Here is a 23,220-nt window from a genome sequence, read left to right as displayed (position 1 = left end):
CGCTTCTGAGATGCCACGCTCTTTGTGCTACTGATACTTTTAATGCTTTCTCCTTTTCCCAGAGAGCCCCTCTAGTCAAAAATGAAGGCTTTCTTCTAAGCCACTCTTTCCCTTAGCAAGTCAGTGCTAGTGGAAAACACACTGGGGACAGTGGTCCTCAGCCAGGCGTTCCGCCTTTACTGCATTCACACGTGCAACGCATGGGGCAATCCAAGAGCTGTGGGTGACTTGATAAAGTCCCTAGAGAAATTCTAGGACACGGTCCCACTCGAGGGGAGAGTCACTGACACAGGGGACTGTCAGATTTCATGCCTAGAGTCAGATCTTCCTACAATGACATGGAAATATATACTGCTCATCAGGACAGTATATCTAAAACAACATTCTGTTCATCCTAGCAGTTATGAGATACTATGTTCTCATTTCTGTTTTAAAGTTTTTTATAAACATACATAAACATTGTAAATACATATTAGGACACTCAGAAAAAATTTAGAGCAGCAGTTCAGACCCCTGAACTGAGGGTCTCTAAGACCCTTTCAGGAGGTCTGCAAAGTCAAAACTACTTTCATAATAATACTGAAACATTTATTGGACTTTTTCCACTGTGTTGACATTTGCACTGACAGTGCAAAAGCTACAGTGGCTCTTAGCACAAATCAAGACAGTGCACACCTTGTTAATATTCTGTGTGACAAATGGGATGCACACATCAAAGCACCTCTTTATACCCAAGTACAATGGTTGTAGCAAAGAAATAATGGGTTACTGTTTGAGTTGCAAGCTGGACTAGTTACTTTTTTTCATGGAACATCATTTTCACTTGAGAGAACAGCTGAGTGACAAAAACTATGGTGATTCAGACCTGAGTATTTGCTAGACATTTTCAAAAATTAACGAAGTGAGGCTATAACTTCAAGGAAAACCACTTAAGAGTTTTTGTTGACGGTGATAAGACTGGAGCTTTCAAGTGAAAATTAGAGCTTTGGAAAATTTGTATCTGTCACCGTGAGTCTGACAGCTTCCTACTTGTAAGGCTTTTCTACAAAGATCAGTGCAGATATAACAAATGGGATAATGAAACGCATCAATATTTGGAAGAGCTGCAGGACCTAATGAGTCAGCATTTTCCACACACACCACACATGTCACAGAATCATGCGTGGATAAAAGGTCTGCTCAGTGCAAAACAGACCAATGGATATTAATGCAACAGAGTGAAAAATTCATTGATACGGCTTCAGATTCCAGAAAGCAAATGACTATGACTCGTTAATAAATTTTGCTGTAGTGTGAAAGAAGAGTATCTGCGATTATCTGAAAAACACCCCCTTCTCTTTCCTAACCTCTTATTTGTGTGAGGCCAAATTTCCTTCAATGACGTTCAATGAGAACGTCACAACAGAGGGGACGCAGAAGCAGACGTGAGAATCGAGCTGTCTGCTACTGAGCCAGACTAAAGATATTTACAAAAGTATAAAATCAGCCCACGTTCTCACTGCATTATTTTGGAGTTTGGAAAGCAGTCCTTTCTCATAAAACTGTTAAATGTAATGAATTTATTGTGAATTTTAAATGAATAAAAATATTTTTTAATTGCTCGGTTTTATTTTCTAACATGGTAAACATTAATAAATATACCTCACATAAACAAAAGCTTTTGAGGGGGTCCTCAAATTTTAAGAGTGTAAAGGGGGTCCTGAGACCAAAACATTTGAGAACCGCTGATCTACGGGAATATTCACGAAGTTTTAACAGTGATCTTCTCTGGGGAAGGATTTTAAGACTTTCACTTTCTATCTCACATTTTTAAATTATTTTATTTATTTTTTTTTTTTGCGGTACGCGGGCCTCTCACTGCTGTGGCCTCTCCCGCTGCGGAGCATACGCTCCGGACGCGCAGGCTCAGTGGCCACGGCTCACGGGGCCAGCCGCTCTGCGGCATGTGGGATCCTCCCGGACCGGGGCACGAACCCGTGTCCCCTGCATCGGCAGGCGGACTCTCAACCACTGAGCCACCAGGGAAGCCCTATCTCACATTTTTTTAAATGTTCAATTTTAACTTGAGCACATACTATTTTTTAAATCAGGGGTAAAAAAACAAAATGTTCAGAACAGAAAGAAGATGTATTTATAGACATGCAATGTCCAAGATATACTGAATTTAAAAGCTGGTCATATTCTTTATACCTTCTCCATGTTAAAAACATTATTTAAAATAATTTTAGAGGTTTAGAAAATGTATACTATAACTGCATCATCATTTCTTAAAAATTTAAGCATAGGAAAGTCTCAAAGAATATACCCAAACCATTAACTAATGGTGGTTGTATGTGGGCCTGTCACTGTAAAAAACTTGGGTTTTTTCCTCTCTGCTTTTTAGTATTTCCTACTTTTATAGACAAAGCAAATACAAAAAATAAACAGCTCCCCCGAAAGTCAAATAAAACATTCATGTCCAAAAATCAAAACAAACCAAAATAAATTGAAAGTAATAAATTATACTCCAATAAAGATGTTAAAAAAAAAACAAAAAAAACTAATGCATGGCTCTAAGAGCCCAGGCACAGAATATTATCTTTGGTTCTCTATAGCCCTGCCCCATAAACCCCCGCCACCGAGGAGAGACAGTACGGTAAAAAGAAGCAGTGTACTGCAAGGAGCAGGCCCAGGCTGCAGAGGCAGGGGGCGTGCGGGTCACACCTGACAAGCACCACCCCCAACCCCGGCCGGTTACCTTTCCAGGTTGTAATACTCAAGCCACATGTTGGCATACTTGGCGTTCCCTTTGGTCATGATGCTGTCCCAGAGCTCCCGGGCTTTCTGCATGTTATTGCACAGTCGAGCCTGCACACATTAGCAGACTGAGTTAGGAGAGGACTCAGACCTTACGATGGTGACACTCGTTACAAAACACTTCAGACGCACATGGCTAAAAACCTCCCACCCCAAAACTATCAGCGTTACTTAACTTCCTGGACATTCCCGGGCCACGCCCCACAATAACAGCCCGGCCCAAGCATGTCAGCCTTTTTGCAGCGACAAGCCTCAGGCTGTCTGCCCATGTGCACCATGAGAACCACACTTGGGAGCCCACAGGCACTCACGACAGTACTGGCCAGGCGTTTTTTTATTTTTAACAAGCTTAACTGTAAGTGTTTTATTTGAAGGGCAAGGCAGAGAAGGAAAGATGGATCGAGGAGCAGATGCCGGCTCTTAACTTCTGAGCCGCAGTTGCTGCATCGTTAACGTGGTCTCAACACAACCATCCCATCCACCAACTACCTGATACCTGACTCTCCCCCAGAGGACAAAACGTTAGAATTTTACAGTCCTACGAGCTGATTATGCGCAGGGTTCACGTCTTACTCACCTTGGGGTCCTTGGTTCAGCAATAACATTCAACTCATTATATCCTCTGATTATTTGTGAAATTGTCTGTCTTCCACACTAGATTAAAGCCTTACTAGCACAGGGACAGGGTTTATCTCATCCCCCGGCACACAGTGAAGGCCTGGCAAGCGGCTCATGCTGGGAACGTGCTCATCAATGGGGCACAGCGCGGGAAGGGAAGAAGTAACACACAAGTGAGTGCCTGGCATTCAGACAGCTGCTGCGCAACTCTGAGCTGGGAGCTAGGATTCTCCCTAAGATAGAAACGAATGTGTGTCGAGCAAGGAAATAAACAAGACTCCTTACAGGGCCTAGACCGTCACCTGGGATCCCGACTCAGCTTCGGTCACACTATCGGACAAAGGTCCCTCAAAGGGGGATGAAACTGACAATGTGTCAAAAACATTTACCTCAATCCGAGCCCAGTTCTGCATGATCAGGCAGCTTGGATCTCCACTCTCACTGAAACCTTGAAGAACAGAAGCAGACGAAATCAGAAAGTAACTGAGAGGCAAAGCGCCTCTGACTAAAAAGGTACACGGAGCAGAAGAGGCAGCACGAGCGGCCGCGGCGTGAGGCCCACTTACGCTCCTCCACCTCCTGCTTCAGGTACTCCAAGGCGCGGGCGAACGCAGACCGCAGCTCCTCCAGCTCTTTACTGGAGTCTGTGAGAAAGTGCAGAGAGGTTCGGCTCGAGGAAGCCACATGCCACGTCTTGTTTGTTCTTTTCAATCCTACACTGAAGCTCCCTGGCATCATGCTGGGGACACGGAAATAAAACTGCCAGTCCCTGACCTCATCACACAGTGCGGGGAGGCAGATACAGGAAGACAGCACATCACAGACAGCATGAGGACAAAGGTGACAAGGGCGCCATGTGTGGGACCACAGCAGAGGGGGTATCCCCGAGCCGGCAGAATGGCTAAAAGCCCCCTGCATGAGGAAGCAAGCACCAATTAGGGGTGGGGGCGTGTGGTTCTGGTCGCTCTTTTTTGTTTGTTTTTTGAAGGAGGAGAGAGGAAGGCAGGGGATCCCATGGAGGTTCAGTGATTTAAAAGGAACACAGCAGTCCCATGTAAATAACTATTTAGGACACACAGAAGGGAGAGAATGGAGAAATGAGACTGAAGACGTTGGCAGGAGCCAGTGTAAACCGTCAGGACCATTACTCTCTCCCTTTACAATAAACGGCATGATTCGTTACAAACAGCTAAAATTTCTGAGAAAAAAAAAGTTACCAATATCACTTGCCCCACCATGAGATGTTTGGGCAACTGGGACATCCTACCAAAACACATGTTAAGGAAAAACTCAGTTCTGATAGGAAACACATAAACTTCAATACCTTGTTTGAAATCGACCCTTCTCCTCAGGTAATCAAGGTACGCCTGCCAAATCTCCACATAATCAGTGGCCTGAATGAAGCCAGCACTCAGAGCTTTCTCAAAGGTCACTGGAGTCGAAGAAAAAGCCAGGATTTGTTGCCAGTTCAAAAAGAAGTTATCAAGATGATTATAAAAACTACTACTGACTATAAAATTCCATATGGCTTAAATAGTAATAATGGGATGCAACAAAAGTGAAATGAGCTAGAGAGAAATGTTCAAAAGAAAGGCTACTACAGTGGTATACAAACTGTGTTCTAGAAAGGGCACATCCCACAAGGGGCCCTGCGTTAAAGTGCTCCAGGTCAAGTAAGTTGGAGAAAAGACCATGACTCCCTGGAAAATCACAATGAATATTAAGACGTTAAAAAGTTCTAATAAGGCAAAAAATACAACTACTTCGTATCTCCCATTTAGAGCCCTTCTTGTCACTAATACCCAGTATCCCAAAGTAACCGCCTGGGCAACACTGATTTAATGACTTTGGTCACAGCTCAATGTTTCTGACTCGGGACAAAAAGCTTAGAAGTCTTCCCACAAAAACATCCGCACCCGAAATCACTCGATGATCAACTCCATGTCTTTCCATGGCCAAGAGGTACCGACTCCACAGGGCAACTGTCCACGGGCAGTTTCTAACAGCGCGACTGTGTACAGATAAAACCAAATCCTTTACTTTCAGCTGCCGATCCTATGATAAAGAATGCCAGGGTCAGGAGAGAAAATTTTATTGTTAAGACTTCACCATCCATGAGACATTCCCAGCACAACCGACAAAAGACACTTCCTTAATATGACTGGTTTCTTCAACAAAAAAATCACAAGGGGTTTTGTGGGAAAAGAGGAGAGAGGTGGAGAGGGGAACCTACAGATCAAAGAGCTTTAAGAGACATCAGCCAATCCTAATGTATGAATCTTGTTTAGATCCCGATTCAAATCTGTTATACATACACGCTGAAATATTTACCATCAAAATGTGATTTCTGGATTTGCTTCAAAATAACATGGAAGGGAGGAAAATAGGTAAGGAACCTAGTAAGACTGTAGATGAAACTAGACTAGTGCCATTAGTTAAGTGTTGAAGCTGGGTGATGGTTAACTGCAGTTTCATTTTACTAATCTGTCTACATTTATGTATTTACATTTTTCCATGGTAAGAAGTTAAAAGAAAAATTAATCTGTTATAAAGTCCTCAATAATAAGGCTATGCAAAATTTTTTTTACAGTTATCAGTTTAAAATAACTTAAAACACCGGGAGACTTCCTTAGTGAGTCAAGCAGAGAGGAGCAGCATGCAGCTAACTACTGGCACTCTTTCTGATTTTCTTTAAATGGAACCTAAATTGGTAAAAAATAAAGTGAGATTAGAACAGGTAGGTTATCTTACTAGGTACTGACTGTAACGGATCCATAAGTCTGGGACAAGGCAGTTCTCGACCAAAGCACGCTCAAAGATCAACTGAATGCGGGCGGGGTCTCCAATTTTCATCTCAAAATCGATGTATGCTTGATATTCAGCCAGCCTGGGTGCTTCGGCTTGCAACTGGGGCAAAGGAGAATGGCAACGAAATTGGATTGAGCTATGTGACACTGTCAGAAAGCACACACAGCTCCACAGTAAATTTTGGTGAGAACGGCCACACCAAGATAAGAATCACCAATCCCCTCTCTCAGAACCTCTGCATTATCAGGTCTATAAATTGAAAGTGAATCCAAAGTGCCTCTTCATGGCAATAGTTACAAAGGCTCCGTAAACCCTTTTTAAACTCCATCCCCAAACCACAGGGAATTTAAATCTCCCATCAATCAGGAACTGAATGAAAGAGAAACACCTTTGCCAACGACCACTGCTAACCATCCTTTCAAAACAGATAATCACTTTCTGGGCCTACTGAGTGGGGTGAATGCAACCACACCAGAGTTACCCGGTGCCCTGTGCTATTTCAGGTTCGTCACTCCAAATACCAGCTCCTCCCAGAGTACAGGTACATGCAGGAGATGGAGGAGGCTATGCTCAATGTTTACTGATCCAAAGGCATACAATTAAAATTCTTTTTAAACAAAATCCTCTTATTCAACTTGTTTTCTCCTCAGCCACACTCTGCTGGCAGTCAAAACAAAATTCAACTGCCTGAGGATTTCATGAGTGAAGCTTTGTGAAATGCAACTAAATACCAATCATTTACATGTGAAAAAGGGAGAGGGAGCACATGCAGACCAGAGAGAGAGCACGCATGCTCTGAACTTAGAAAGATGATATTGGAGAGACTCAGTTTCTACTAATAATGACAAAATCAGTTACCCAGACACACTGTGCCACTGAAAATACTAGATTAAATATTAAAAAAAAGCTTCTTGCAAATCAACAACAAACTAGCTAAGAAACAAGAAATACTGCAAACAAAATCTAAGTGAAGGTGGTTAAGCTAAGGGAAGGTTAAGCTAAGGGAAGATTAAGCTTTCGCCAGTTTAAGAGATAATATTAAGAATTTGATCTTGGGACTTCCCTGGTGGCGCAGTGGTTAAGAATCCGCCTGCCAATACAGGGGACACGGGTTCGAGCCCTGGTCTGGGAAGATCCCACATGCCGTGGAGCAACTAATCCCATGCACCACAACTACTGAGCCTGTGCTCTAGAGCCCGCAAGCCACAACTACTGAAGCCTGCACACCTAGAGCCCGTGCTCCGCACCAAGAGAAGCCACCACAATGAGAAGCCCACGTACTGCAAGGAAGAGTAGCCCCTGCTCACCACCACTAGAGAAAGGCCGTGTGCAGCAACAAAGACCCAACACAGCCAAAAATAAAATAAATAAATAAATAAATTTAAAGAATTTGATCTTTACAACAATCGTAGGAAGCAGCTATCATTTCTATACCCATCTTACATTCGAGGCAACTGAGTCACAAGGAGGCTAAGTACTAGCCCAGAGATACAATTCAAACTTAAGGCAGCCCATCTCTCAGAGCCTGTGTTCTCACTCACCAGGCCGTGAAAGATACCAAAATCAGAGCCAAGAAGCCCAACAAACCTCAAGCAGGATAAATACAAAAAAAATCCACATCTGGACCTACTGCAATGAAATTGCCAGACATCAAACCAAACCAATGAGATCTTAAAATTGGCCACAGAACAAACAAGGATTTCCTTCCAAGAAGCAAGAGTTAGACAGCTGACTTAGCAGCACAACAGAAGCCGGAAGACAAAAAGATATATTTAACTGCCGAGAGAAGAGAACTGTCAGCCTAGAATTCTATATCCTGAGAAATTAACTCTCAAGGAGAGCAAAGTAAGGACCTTTTAAAACAAACAAAAACTGAGAAAATCTGTTACAAGCAAATATCCAGTGCAGGAGATGCTAAAGGGCAGACTTTAAGCAAAAGAAAAGTGATTGCAGGTGAAAGATCTACGACGTGAGAAGAAAGAGCAAAGAAAATGGGAAATGCATGCAGTAAATGTAAACAAACTGGAACTGCAAAATGCAGCATTAATAAGATGCCTTGTGGGTCAACTAAAAGACAAGAAATACAAGAAAACAAAGCGTAAGTCTGAGGGGTGGTAAATGAAGTTACAAGTATTCTAAGACCAAGAAAGGGGAATAAATGCCATTTACAAATAATATTGTGTGTGTATTGTCAACACATAAAATCTCCCCCAATCTATAAATTATTAATAAGGATTGAGCAAGTTTGATTTAAAAATTAATACTAAAATAATTGCATTTTATATACCAGGAACAAACAACTAGAAAAGAGAATCTTTAAAAAGATACCATTTATAATAGCATCAAAAAAACACTTAGAAATACATCTAAAAATGTGTTCAAGGCACTGGATATATTTATAAAACTTTATAGACAAGACTTAAATAGCAGAGGTCTATACCATGTTCACAGATTGGAAGATTCAATATTTAAGAGATATAAATTCTTCCCCAAATTGATCTACAGATTCAATGCAATTCCAATCAAAAATTCAAGGGAATTCCCTGGCGGTCCAGTGGTTAGAACTCCATGCTCTCACTGCCAAGGGCCCGGGTTCAATCCCTGGTCAGGGAACTAAGATCCTGCATGTGGTGCAGTGTAGGAAAAAAAAAAGAAAATCAATTTTTTTTCTTAGTAGAACTTGAAAAGCTGGTTCTCTATTTAATGGAAGTACTAAGAGCTAAAGAACGCCAGGACCCTCTTGAAGGAGAACAACACGGATGGGACTCATGCTACCAGAGATCGAAACTTAATTATAAAACTATTGTCATTATGGCAGTGTAATATAAACCAGTGGGGCAGAACAGAGAGCCCAGAAACAGACCCACACAGAAATGGAAAGCTAATCCATGACAGACGTGGGGCAGCATATGAGTGAGGGTGGATGGAATTATCAAAGTCCGCACTGGAACAATTGTTTCTCCATATGGAAAAACGAAACTGGACCCTGCCTCAGACCATACCCGAAGATCCATTCCAGAAGAAAACCTAAAGATGAACGACAAAACTATAAACTTTCAGAAGAAAAACACAACTAAGTATATTAGTGACCTCGGAGTATGGAGGGATTTATTAAGCACAAACCCTAAGGGAAAGAATGACAAATCCAATTAGATTAAAATTAAGAATTGGTCTCCAGGGCTTCCCTGGTGGCGCAGTGGTTGAGAGTCCGCCTGCCAATGCAGGGGACACGGGTTCGTGCCCCGGTCTGGGAAGATCCCACATGCCGCGGAGCGGCTGGGCCAGTAAGCCATGGCCGCTGAGCCTGCGCGTCCGGAGCCTGTGCTCCTCAGCGGAAGAGGCCACAACAGTGAGAGGCCCGCGTACCACAAAAAAAAAAAAAAAAAAAAAAAAAAAAAAGGAAAAGACAAGTCGCAAACTTGGGAGGAAAAACTGTAATACATACAACCAAAAGTATGGATTAAGACCCAGGACTCCTACAAATCAATTAGAAAAAAGACAAAACCAAAAGATAAATGAGCCGAAGACTTTAACAGGTACTTCAAAAAAAAACTTTTTTAAGGAAATCTGAATTGTGAATTGTGAAAAGATGCTCAACATCATTAGTTATGAGGGAAGTGCAAATTAAAACTATAATTTCAGATCCATGAGATTGCCTAAAATTTAAGTATGTCAATACCCCAGGTTGGCAGAGCAATGAGAACTCTCAGATACTACAGGCAGGAGTAGCAACTGATAGCCTGGAAAACAGTTCAGCATCACCCTAGGACCCAGCAATTCCATTCTGACGTAATGGAATGAAACTCTTTTTCATGTGTGCCAAGAGATATGTCCAAGAACGGTCAGAGCAGCACTACTCCTCCTAGCAAAACACTGGAAACAACCCAACCACCTAAGAACACAGATAAATAAATAGTTCACATACAGACAACTTTACAGCAGTGAAAACAAATGGACTAAAACTATACTTATCAACATGAGTAAAACCCAAAAAACATGTTGAAAGAAAATATACAGCACGATTCCATTATATGAAAGTTCAAAAACAAGCAATATTAAACCATATATTAATTAAGGATATGTTCATAGGTTGTAAAACTATAAAGAAAAGCAAGGGAATGATTATCACAAAAGTCAGGAAAGTGATTACCTCTCGGGAGAGGGAAGAGGAGGCAATCGGAGAGGGGCACATAGGAGACTTCTAAGGTACTGGCAATGCTCTATTTCTTAACCTGGGTGGTGGGTACATGGATGTTCACTTTATTATTAGGATGTAAACTGAATGTACAAATTTATACACTCTATAGTATATTTCACAATAAAACAAATGTTAAAGATACTGTTTTACTTGCCAACTATCAATTAGGGAAAAGTTTGTAGAGAGACGTTTACTGTAAAAGAGACCAACACTTACCAGTGTTTCTTCATAGGGTTTATATTTCTCCAACTGCTGTAGTGCTTTGTTATAGTTCTGAATTACTGACTCTGGTATGGGGTCTTCTGACCATTCTTCATACTCTGCAAACGTTGCCTCCATATCTATTGAGAGATGGATTCAGCCCATGGGTCTTGCCATTGGGTTTTATCAACTCAAACACAGAGTAAACCCTGAGACTCAGGTGCCACTGGCCCCTCCCACATCTGTGGCCACAGGGCTCTTACTGATGGAATCCTGAGCTCTTCTGCTGAGCCCTGACTTGGTCTTAGACTCTGTCTCAAAGCACCATCCTAGGCAGCCCTACCACCTAGTTAATCAATCAGAGTAAATGAAACTAATAGCAATGCTCTAACCACACTTACCTACTGCTCCCTATGTTCTAACACTTCACATCCATTACCTCATTCGATCTTCACCACTCTACAAGGAAGGTTCTACCATGATTCTCACTTTGCAGTTCAGGAAACATAAGCAGAGGGTTACATCAACTGGCCACAGTTAACAGGAGAACAAGGCTTTGAACCCAGGCAGTCTGACTCAAGTTCATGCTCTGCTCACCAAGCTGTACTGCCTCACACTGGTATGTGAGATGAAACATAGAAGCCAGCTCAGCTCTAGCCTTTTCTGCTTGTCACCCAAGGATTCGACTGGACAGCCACTTCATGATTTGTCAAATCCAATCCAAATAAACCAGGAAGTAAAAAGAAATAACACCTGGGCTCAAGTAAAGTTGGCCAGAGGGGGCTTCCCTGGTGGCGCAGTGGTTGAGAGTCCGCCTGCCGATGCAGGGGACACGGGTTTGTGCCCCGGTCCGGGAAGATCCCACATGCCGCGGAGCAGCTGGGCCCGTGAGCCATGGCTGCTGAGCCTGCTCGTCCGGAGCCTGTGCTCCGCAACGGGAGAGGCCACAGCAGTGAGAGGCCCGCGTACCGCAAAAAAAAAAAAGTTGGCCAGAGGTTCTGAGGGTGTGCAATGCGTCACCACACCTGGGGAACAAACAAGATGGCAGCACCCAATTCTTCCCGTGCTCGGAAGTCCTCCCAGCGCTGCTCATGTCCAAGCTCAAAGGCTTGGCTTGCCAAAATATGTTCACACAAAAGGAGACTCCTTCCCAAGTCCCAAGAAATTCAGATAGGACACTTCCAGTCGACTGCGCTCCTGGACTACCAGCTCACCTCCACAGGAGGAGGATATTAGCCCACGTATAAGCCCCACGCTGTTATGGCGGTTACTTCTGAAGAGAAAACGCTCATAATGGAGCTCTTACTCAATAAAGTTCCCCCAGAAAACACAGGGAGTCAGTTTCCCTATTCCTTTCAGAGATCCTCTCTCTGCCTCCCTGACAATGTCTTAACACAGGAAACTAGGGGTCAGGAAGTCTACTTCTAGTCCTGCCCCTGCCCCTCACAACCCACTTGAGCATGAACAATTCAAGATATGCTTTTCCCCAGGGCCCTGTCCACAGTGATACTGTCCAATGAGAATACAAACACCAGCCACGTTCGCCTCACGAGATGCTGGGAAAGGCCTAATCATGTGACCTGCTCCAAAGCATTCTAAGAACGACGAAGGACTGGCTGTGGATGGGTCACTTTCTCTTACCGTAGAGTGGGATCGCCAACTGTCGCCGGAAGAGACTGTGGACTTTCTCCAGCTGTGAATCAAAGGTTTGTTCCCGGTCAAAAGGGGAAAGGAAGCCAGCTATGGGCTAAAGAAGCAAATTTGTAGTAAATGACAAACTCTGGTTCTTCCTACTTCAAAAAATATTTCAGCACATCTTTAGCTCACACTAAAAAAATTCATAGGACCTCTCATACACGAGGTATTGTGCCAAATGCTGCACAAGGCTCAAAAATGAATGTTCTCCCTAGCAAGTGTTTATGAGGGGAGAGCGAGAAGGAATCTAAGAAATGTACCCAAATGACTACAACAAGATACAGCATAAGCATCACAAAAGCGAAGCATCACAAGTATCAGAGGATGGCGGCTTGCTTCAAGCTGGTTTTCAGGCTGAGTTTGTCATTATGAAGGGAAGGAATCAAGGAAAGGCTCCTGGAGGAGCTGGCACCGCGGATGCTCCTACAGGCTCTCTGGAGCTGGCAAGAGAGGAAAACAGACTCCCAGATGAAGGGAGGGCAAGAGTACAAGTACAGTGGTCGGAAAGTGCATGAACACCGAGGGGAGCGTGGGAGCAGACTCGATGTGGGGTCACGACTGACACTCCTGACACTCGAGACAGCCGCACGTGTCAGCCAGAGGCTCAGTCCCAACGCCTTAGTCCGGGTAGGGGGAGAGCACCACCGCACATTTCTCAACAGGGACACAATCAAGACAGACTGGGCTACTTTAACCACAGTGATCTAACTTAAGGAGAGGGCTCCACGGTGTACCAACAACAACTTCGTGGTCACACACAGACTAGAAAAGAGACACTAGGGAGGGGACTGTAAAATTCTATAAATCATAGTCTAGTCTAAAAAACACAATTATGATGGGATCAAATCTCTTAGTTACTATGAGACATGACATATATATACATATATATGTACACAGACATATGTATACACACACACATATAAAATCTTATTTTTGGAATGACTTCGTTATCCTTGTACTCTCACCTGAAACCAGTAACTAAAATAGTAGTATGTTTAAATATCAGGAAAAACTTGTAGGGTCATCTGTTTTTTAGTCAAAGAAGACATTCTTGCTACTCCACAAAGACTCGTGATTTTATTTACTGCCCACCAACTAATTGACGGGCGAAGACCATTTTGTTAACTATGTTTCTCCAAGACCACTTACAAGGACAGCCCTGGGTGGCCAAGGCAAGCACTGGTCACTCACCCGGGCAGCTTCCACGACGGCACTTTCGAACTCCCGATAAGCCTCCCAGATGGCGAGTCCCTTGGTCATGTGTAACCCGACGGACGAGAGGGCCCTTTCAAACACAGAGCGGACTTTCTCAAGGCCACCTTTCTGACCAATCCCGCCGACTGAGTACTGGCCGTACTCTAGCCAAATGTTAGGACCTAAAAATGAGAAGTGTTCTATTAGTTCAGGATATGAAATACCCAAACATCAAAACTTTTGTTCTGATGAACAACAGAAGAAATGAGCCCACCAAAGAAGTACTCATTCATGGAGAAAGGGAAGAGCATCACCAACAAGTATCCCAGGTTCCCTGTACCAACACTGCAGCCTGAAAAGAAAGGCTACCTTAATGGCCCTACTAGGTATAACCATTGAGATCTGACTCCATAAACAGTACATGCCAAGTGGTAATATGTAATACGACTGATTATAGAGCTCATTTGTTAAAATTGAAGAAATCCAGTAAAGATTTAAATGAAAATAGTTACAAATCTGAGTGACTTTTCAGAAAGACTGCAAAGCCTAGAATTTTTCAACTTTTAAATCTTGATTCATTTTTAAGCCTTCTGATCAAAGTGAAAAACAAAATTAAAAGCACCAATCCTGTTACTAGAGATTTAAATCTCTAAAACACAACAAAAAAGACCTGGTTACCTTGTTTCTTTCACTTTTTAAACTTTCTATATACTCACTCCTGCAGCATTAACACCAATGAATTAAACTCTTTATGAATGCATCGATTCTTACTGTACATATTGTGCATATCAAGTCACTTTTCAGAGATCTGAAAATAATTTTTGATGCTGATACACTAACCTTGTAAAATAAAAATACTAAAAGGATAAAACCAACATGAGAATTACTGTATGTTTTCCTTAGGCTTGCTTTTTCAATGAAATAAGTCATTTCCAAGAACTTAGCTAAGGTTTGTGAGCTACTCTGTTTTTGCTCACCAGTACAGAGCTGCCATATGGGCTGCAAAATGAAAATGGAAATGAACTAGCTCTTGGAGCTGAAGCCCTTAGTGAGGGTTAGTCTAGTTTACAGAGGGTCTATGCTTCTCACTAGGGGAAATGCCCACAGAGGGAGTGAGGAAAATCAGATAGGAAAAAAGGATATTTAATTAAAAATGGGAAACATTTAAAAATAATTTTTAAGAACACCCTGTCCATAGCATTGTGTGATATAGTCCTCGATGTATGTAGAAAAAATATTTAGAGACTTATACCATCAAACGGGAATTTTTTTTTTTTTTTTTTTTTTTTGCGGTACGCGGGCCTCTCGCTGCTGTGGCCTCTCCCATTGCGGAGCACAGGCTCCGGACATGCAGGCTCAGCGGCCATGGCTCACGGGCCCAGCCGCTCCACGGCATGTGGGATCCTCCCGGACCGGGGCACGAACCCGTGTCCCCTGCATCGGTAGGCGGACTCTCAACCACTGCGCCACCAGGGAAGCCTCCATCAAACGGGATTTTAAGGGCGGGAAGGCGTCCACACTTCACTTTCACTGGTAAAATGTCAAGACCAGCAGACAAGGGATCTCCATGGTAATGGAAGATTCTGCGTCTCGATGCAGTGGTGGGATAAAGTATCACAGAACTATATACACACACATTGTACCAAGGTCCATTTCCCGGTGTTGAGTTTGTACTAGTCATAAGATATTGGGGGAAACTGGATCAAGCAAGTACACAGGACTTCTCTGTACTATCTTTGCAATTTTCTATAAATCTATAAAAATGTCAGAATTAAGAGTTTAAGTTTTTTAGTACTGGAAAAAAAAAAAAAAGCCTTCTGTCCAAAGCTTCTAAAAATCCAATCAATGTGATAAAGGTAACCTTTAGTCCTGGAAATACCAGGTAAGTTCTCCCTGCCAGATAAATGGTGGGGGTGAGTATATTCACCTCCTTCCTTCAAATATTTCTTCTACTTGTATTTTAAAACCTAAAGCCTCAATTGAAAACCACAAACAATGATAATAATAAATGAACTCCAATCTTTCCAATCGCTGGACGAATGCTCTTTCCTGGGTAGCAGCATCTCACACTACAATCCACGGCAGCAGAGAGTGATGCTAGATGAGCCCACCTGACACCCTCAGAAGAGCCCGCAGGGGACTTACAGATGTAATCTTTCACCGCTTTCTCGAAGAGGTCATACACGTGCTCTCTGTCCAGGCCGTCCAGGGCCATGCTGATCTCGTCATGCAGCCACTCCAGCCAGAGCTCTGCAAGACACCAGGATCCCCTGCCTTACCGCCCCCAGCACCAAAGGGTGGGCTGAAAGCAGGGACTGCACCGTGAGGCATCAGCACGAGAACGTTTCATCCACCTTATACAACCTGGCCCAGTTCACAGAAATTCAATTCTTAAAACCTGCACCAAGCACACAGAAGGCTTATGCTTCCAAAGAAGATCAATCACTAAAGTCATAATATCCCTAGAGTGGCTGGGCATTTTATATTTTGCAAAGCACTGATATATTTTCTCATTCAATCTTTGTCAAAAACCTATGAGGTAGGTGACGGGGACATTAATAACAATGGCATCTATCTAAGCATTTACAACATGCCAAGCATGTGTTAATAAATGTTGTGCACAGGATGCCTCTTCCAATCAATGTACAAGGCAGAAACTACTGTCGTCCCCATTTTACTGCTGGGAAAACTGAGTCTTAATAAATTTGTTTATTCATTTATTTATTTTTGGCTGCACTGGGTCTTCGTTGCTGAGCGCAGGCCCTCTCTGGTGGTGGCGAGCAGGGGCCACGCTTTGCCACAGCGCGCAGGCCCTTCACTGTGGTGGCCTCTCCCCTTGCGGAGCACAGGCTCTAGGCACGCAGGCTTCAGTAGCTGTGGCTCGCGGGCTCTAGAGCGCCGGCTCAGCAGCTGTGGCGCACAGGCTTAGTTGCTTTGTGGCATGTGGGATCCTCCCGGACCAGGGCTCAAACCTGCATCCCCTGCACTGGCAGGCGGACTCCTAATCACTGCACCACCAGGGAATTCCAAAACTGAGTCTTAGAATGTTTATATAATTTGTTTAAGGTCACACAGCTAGAAAGACATATAGCCAGGCAATCTGATTTCAGCTTCTATGCTCTGCAGTTATGCTTTGTGGGAGGGAGAAGGGGACAGAACTGGATCTAGGACCTGTGTTTTCCAACTTGTCCCTAAAAGATCAATTATGTATATTCATGGCGATTTAACTACAAAGATGCTCAGTGTAATTATGTTTCAAATAAGCAGAAATAACCTAAATGCCCAACTACTGTGGAACAAATAAGGTATCAAACATTTAAATTAAAAATTATTTATGAAAGTTTAGTTATAATACATTTACAGTTATCTATTTCTGAGAATGGATTAAATACACCAATACTAAAAGAGGAAACAGAAAGGGAACGGGGGAAAAGTTTAATTACATAGAAATATTTTATCATAAAGTTAGGAAAAAGAAATTAGGATTCAAAACATGAGTCAGTATCGCATGACCACAAGTATGTTTAGCAAAAACTAGAAGAGGATAAACTAAAAATCGCTGACTTTGGATGATGGGTTTTCTTCTTTCCACTATACTTATATGTTCCAAATTTTCTATAAGGAGCATGTCCCACTTTCAGCACTGAAAAAAAGGGGACACTCTTCAATTCTTTGTGTTTATAAAAGCAGCCCAACTGTGGAAGCCTTACCTTCGGTCAAAGGAAAGATCTCGCTCATCTTCTGGCGGGCCATCCTCACTTTGGTAAGCTCTCCTTCCAACCGAAGCAGCCGGATCAGGTCCACGTGGCAGTTGTAGTCATAGACGTTGATAGACAGCTAGAAGAAAAAGGAACAGAAGTTGAAATTTAGAATGCCATCATCAAAATAACTCGGCTTTTTTCACCATCGGTGACAATACATGTCTGCCACAAGCACAAAATATGTGCAATGTGGGAGAGCCACGAAAAGAGCAAGGCAACGTTTACCCTCAGGAAGAGGGAGAAAAATCCACAAGAAAGAGCTTTTTATAATAAACTTAACACTCTCTCAAATATGTTACAATTCCTGTCAGAACACACGTGGGTTCTCTCTGAAATACAGAAAACATTCTAATGAAGCAAAAAAATAAACACAATGTATGACCTGAGGCAAGTTATTAACTTTTCTAAGCCTCCATTCCCTCATCTGTAAAATGGGATACACCACTAGGTTCTAGCTCGTAAGGTTCTTGTGAGGTTTGTTTGTTTTTTAATAGAGCTTTATTGGAGTATAATTGCTTCACAATACTGTGTTAGTTTCTGTTGTACACCAAAGTGAATCAGCCATACGCATACACATGTGCCCATATCCCCTCCCTCTTGAGCCTCCCTCCTACCCTTGTTATCCCACTGAAAGGTAATTTAGTATCACGCTGTAGCACGTGCCAGGTACATCAGTAACAGCTCTTTTATTTTACTAAACAAGCAAACAAATGAAAATCCCTATCGGGAGAAACAAGAATGGCAACAGACTGATGAAGCTGAGTGATAGGTACAAAAAGGTTTATCTTTATATTTCAAGTTAAAAGGTAATAAATTAAGATAATTGCTTCCAAAGCTACCGTACATCTGAGGCAAAGGAAAACTAAAAGAACTTGTCACTAGCAGACTTACTCTTAAAGAATAACTAAAGGAATTTCTTCAAACAGAATGCAAATGATAAGAGAAATCTTGGAGCATCAGGAAGGAAGAAAGAGCAGAAATATGGCTAAATACAATAGATGATCCTTCTCTTCACGAGTCTTCTAAATCGTATGATAATGGAAATAAAAATTTTCAGGCTATCTGATACCCAAAACAATGACATTTCAAAGGAGGAATGGTAAAGGGACCTAAACAGGAAGATTTCCACACTTCACTCAGGGATAAAACATAGATACCATGTAAGTCAAATATACTGAAATACCCAAAGCAACCACTGAGAAACTACATAAAGCAATACTCTAAAAATCACTATAAATAAATCAAGCTGGAATACTAAAGAATGTTCAAATAACCCATACGAAGGCAAGAAAAGAGAAACAGGAGAACAAGCAACACAGGAAACAAACAGAAAATAGTAAAATGTCAGGCTTTAGACCTAACTTATCAATAATTACCTTCAAAGTATATGATCTAAACATACTAATTAAAAGACAGACAATGGCAGAGTGGATAAAAACACAACTCACCTCTATGCTGATTACAAGAAACTCACTTCAAATTCAAGGATGTAGGTAGGTTCAAAGTAAAAGAATGGGGAAAGATATAGCATGCAAATATTAAACAAAAAGAAGCAAAAAGTAACTATACTAGTATCACAGCAAGTAGACTTTAGAGCAAAGAAAATTATCAGAGATAAAATGGGACATTACATCATGATAAAAGCATCAGCCCACCTGGAAGACAAAACAATCCTAAAAGTGCATGCACCAAACAAAAGAACCTCAAAATAGATGAAGCAAAAACTGACAGAGCTAAAAGAAGAAACAGACACATCCACAATTATATTGGGGATTTCAACATCCCCCACTTCAGCAACTAAAAGAATTACCAGATAATCAGCAAGAATATAAAAGAACTCAACAACACCATTAACCAACACGATCTAATTGCTATATATAGAACACTCTACCCAACAATAACAGAGTAACACATTTTTCTCAAGTGCCCAAGGAACATTCACTGAGACCACATCCTGGGCCATAAAACAAACCTCAACAAATTTTTAAAAACTTAAATCATACAGAGTATGTTTTCTGATAATAACAATCAATTACTGTAGGAATATCTCTAAATGCTTGAAAATTAAGCAATACGCTTCTAAATAATCTATGGGTCAAAGAGGAAATCTCAAAGAAAATTTAAAATACACAGAACTGAATGAAAATGCAAACACAGCAAATAAAAATAAGTGGACTGCAGCTAGCATAGAGTGGACAGGAAAACTTACAAAACTAAATTCAATGTACAAAAAGAATTATACACCATGACTAAGTGGGAGTTATTCCAGGTATGCAAGGCTAGCTCAATCTTTGAAAAGCAATCACTGTAGTCCACTATATATCAAGCTAAGGAACAAAAATCATGGTATCAATTGATAACAGAAAATGCATTTGACAAAATCCAACAACCATTCACGATAAAAAACACTCCGAAAGTTAGGACTTCATCAAAATTAAAACTTTTTGCTCTGTAAAAGACTCTGTTAAGAGGATGCAAAGACAAGCTACCGACTGGAAAAAAAAATTTACAAACCACATATCTGGCAAAGGACTAATAATATCTAAAAGATATAACTCCAAACTCAACAGTAAGAAACAAACAATCCAAACAAAATAAAAAGTAGGCAAAAGACATGAACCAACATGTACTGGATTGGCCAAAAAGGTCTTCTGGGTTTTTCCGTAAGATGTTACAGAAAAACTCGAATGAACTTTTTGGCCAACCCAGTATATCCGGAGGACACAGATGGCAAGTGAGTGCACAGGAATAACGGTCAGGGAAATACAAACTAACACCACAATGAACTATCCTTACACACCTATGAGAACAGCCAAAAGGAAAAACAGTGACACCAACAAATGCCAGAGAACATGCAAAAAAACTGGATCACTGATACATTGCTGATGAGAATATAAAATGGGTATAGCAACTCAGGAAACTGTTTTCAGCAGTTTCCCATAGAATTCAACATACAAGTACCATATCACCCAGCAACTGCACCCTTGGGTGTTTTTCCAGAGAAATAAAACCTATGTTCACACAAACATCTGTACAGGAATGTGCATAACAGCTGTATTCCTAACAGCTAAATCTGGAAAGAACCCAGAAGTCCTTCAATGGGTGAATGGGTAAACAAACCATGGAACACGCACGCCACGGAATACTTCTCAGCCATAAAAAGGAACAAATAAACACACAACTCAGATGAATCTTGAATTATGCTGAGTGAAAAAAGGTCATCCCCAAAGGTTACATACTATATGATTCCATTTATATAACATTATTGAAATGATAAAATTGTAGAAATGGAGATCAGATTAGTGGGTGCTAGATAGAGGTCAGGAACTGTGGCTCTATCAGGGCAGCAGGAGGGATCCTGAGGTGACAGAGCCAATTTGTGTGCTTTGTCAACGTCAATACGTGGGTTGTGAGACTGTACTATAGTTTTACAAAAGGTCACCAGTGGGGGAAACTGGGTAAAGGGTACACAGGATCTCTCTGTATTATTTCCTGCAACTGGAGGGAAACCTACAATTACCTCAAAATGAAAAGTTTAATTTTTAAAAAAAGCTTTCAGGGACTTCCCTGGTGGCGCAGTGGTTAAGAATCCACCTGCCAATGCAGGGGACACAGGTTTGAGACCTGGTCCGGGAAGATCCCACATGCCGCGGAGCAACCAAGCCCATGCACCACAACTACTGAGCCTGAGCTCTAGGGCCCGTGAGCCACAACTACTGAAGCCCACGTGCCAGGAGCCCATGCTCCGCAACAAGAGAAGCCACCACAATGAGAAGCCCGCGTGCCGCAAGGAAGAGTAGCCCCCTCTTGGCACAACTAGAGAGAGCCTGCGCGCAGCAACAAAAACCCAACACAGCCAAAAATAAATAAATAAATCTTAAAAAAAAAAAGCTTTCAAACAAGTTGGGGTATGGGGTTACATTAAGTCTATACACCAAGACTAGATTAGTATCTACTCTTCCAACGTCTGCCACATTTCAGCAATAAATATTTCCCTCTCCAGAGATGACAGATGACCTATAATTCATTCGACTAACACTGCCATTTGACAATGTACTCTTAGTAATCTAGACCCTAGTTATTGCATTAAACTGCACACAGGAGAATCTGTCTCAGCAGGTAGCATGTCTCAGCAGGTAGCAAGTCTCAGCAGTAACGAGTTAGACCACGGAATTGACAAGGGACAGACAAAGTGACCAACAGAACACTAGAAAGCGCCCAGAAACAGACCCACGCAACCAGAAAGTATATCACAGAGGGACACTGGGTGTATCCATTAAAATGAATCCATGACCCACGACCATGGCCGCAGTTTGAAAAATACTGACTTAGAGAAACTCTTACAGGGTTTGAGACTGGCACAGTTTAACAGTAACAATGTTCCTTGTAGCTTGTTTGTAATAGGAAAAAAAAAAAACTGTAAGCAATTCAAATGCCAGAACAACCAATAAGCTGTGGGCTACTCATACCCTGGTGTACTGAACACACAGCAGTCAAAAGTGGATAACCTGCAACCACAAGAACACGGCTGAATCTCAGAAACACACTGCTGAGTGGAAAGCAGTCCCGGATGATTACACATTGCATGATACACTTTTTTAAAAGCTCAAAAACAAACAAAAGTGGACAATATATGCTTAGGAATGCATACTTAGAGAATAAAACTATACATGTTTTAAAAGAGAAGGAAGCACTCAAGATTCAAAAAAGCAGTTACCTGGGTTTGAGGAGGGGATGGGGTCAAGGCAGGGCACTGGCACCGGGGAGGAGCCGCAGGGACGGGCAGCAGTACTGATGAAGTCCCCACTCTTAGAGCAAGGGTGCTCATCTCATTACCATCCTTTACAACTTACAGATGTGAACTGCTTTGTATGGATCAAATTACACACAAGTAGATAATAAAGAAGAATCAATATCAGGTAAGCCCATGACCTATAATTTTTTTAAAAATCTTTTAGCAATGTTCTCCTGCTCATGATTTATAAAACTTGACAGGCTGAACCCACCCCATGATTATGTGATAGGCTGAAAAAGGACAGGACGAGGTCAGGACACAAGTGTTCCAGCATCCACGGGTTCTGTTCCCCCGTCTGTACCGGAAGGCACTGGAGTACACCTCTGCATCTCAAGTGGACTGCCATGATGCACTGATGTCTCAAAATTGGCTGTCAAGTGTGTCACGCAAGTAACCACAGTGAAAGAACCGAAGATCATGGAAGATGTACTCTCCTCACGAAGGAGCAGGCGCAGTTCTCCCTGTCACCCCATCACTCGCAACTCACCTGGGTCTGAATGTGTTTTCTGAGCGTGAAGTGGGGTGGGCAAGTCCTGCCTAGCCAGTCTGAGTAATGTCTATGCAAGTGGCCCTCCCGTGAACACCAGAGGGAGGTCAGAAGAGGAACGTACAAAACTCACTGAAGTAAAGGAACTGTCTCTAGGATGGTTTTTGATCTAAATTTCTGATTTTGAGGCCCAAATAATGAAGATACTATATATAGAGATGTGCTCTGAGAGCATGTACGTTACATGCACACTGACATGCATTTAAGAGACCTTCCAGAGTGTTCAACCAGCACTGACAAATGAGCACATGTGCCGGTCTAGTCTGGTCTCAGAACACTTAACGACAAAGGATGCTTTAAAGAAAGAGGAGGCTTAGCCAACGTGCAAGTGCTCTGCGAATTGATTTCCTAACTCCCTAACAGCACAACCTGGCCCTGGACTGGGGGCAGAGAGGTGACAGAGAGGCCTGGTGGAGAGGACACTTAGCTGCAAATACAGGAAAGGTGGGGGAAGGAGAAGGGAGCAGGTCTCACCACTGCATCTACTGTGTGTCAAACTGTGCCTGGAGCTTTACACACCTCTTGTCACTTAAGCTCCACAACAGCCCTGTGAGGGAGGCACTACTACAACCCTCCCTTTACCAATTGGGACAGCAGGCTCAGAGCG

General features: G+C 42.3%; 1 protein-coding gene across 3 annotated transcripts in view; it reads right to left on the bottom strand.

Annotated features, from left to right (window-relative positions):
• The window catches only part of SART3 (spliceosome associated factor 3, U4/U6 recycling protein), a 33,208-nt gene that overhangs the window by 7,469 nt on the left and 2,519 nt on the right, over positions 1-23,220 (bottom strand). Inside the window, exons 2-12 of one of the 3 annotated variants that reach the window (XM_007448241.1) lie at positions 17,221-17,347; positions 15,656-15,760; positions 13,508-13,692; positions 12,263-12,314; positions 10,637-10,761; positions 6,166-6,321; positions 5,331-5,469; positions 4,739-4,846; positions 3,981-4,058; positions 3,804-3,862; positions 2,738-2,847 (exon numbers count right to left, since the gene is read on the bottom strand). In XM_007448241.1, the coding sequence (XP_007448303.1) occupies positions 2,738-2,847; positions 3,804-3,862; positions 3,981-4,058; positions 4,739-4,846; positions 5,331-5,469; positions 6,166-6,321; positions 10,637-10,761; positions 12,263-12,314; positions 13,508-13,692; positions 15,656-15,760; positions 17,221-17,347 (1,244 nt within the window). Of the gene's footprint in view, positions 1-2,737; positions 2,848-3,803; positions 3,863-3,980; positions 4,059-4,738; positions 4,847-5,330; positions 5,470-6,165; positions 6,322-10,636; positions 10,762-12,262; positions 12,369-13,507; positions 13,693-15,655; positions 15,761-17,220; positions 17,348-23,220 lie in introns of all 3 variants that reach the window. The other 2 variants (XM_007448240.1, XM_007448242.1) reach the window with 2 other exon arrangements.

Source organism: Lipotes vexillifer, unplaced genomic scaffold, assembly GCF_000442215.2.
Source record: "Lipotes vexillifer unplaced genomic scaffold, Lipotes_vexillifer_v1.1 scaffold236, whole genome shotgun sequence".
Lineage (NCBI taxonomy): Eukaryota > Metazoa > Chordata > Mammalia > Artiodactyla > Lipotidae > Lipotes > Lipotes vexillifer.
This window is presented reverse-complemented; position numbering and strand designations above follow the sequence as displayed.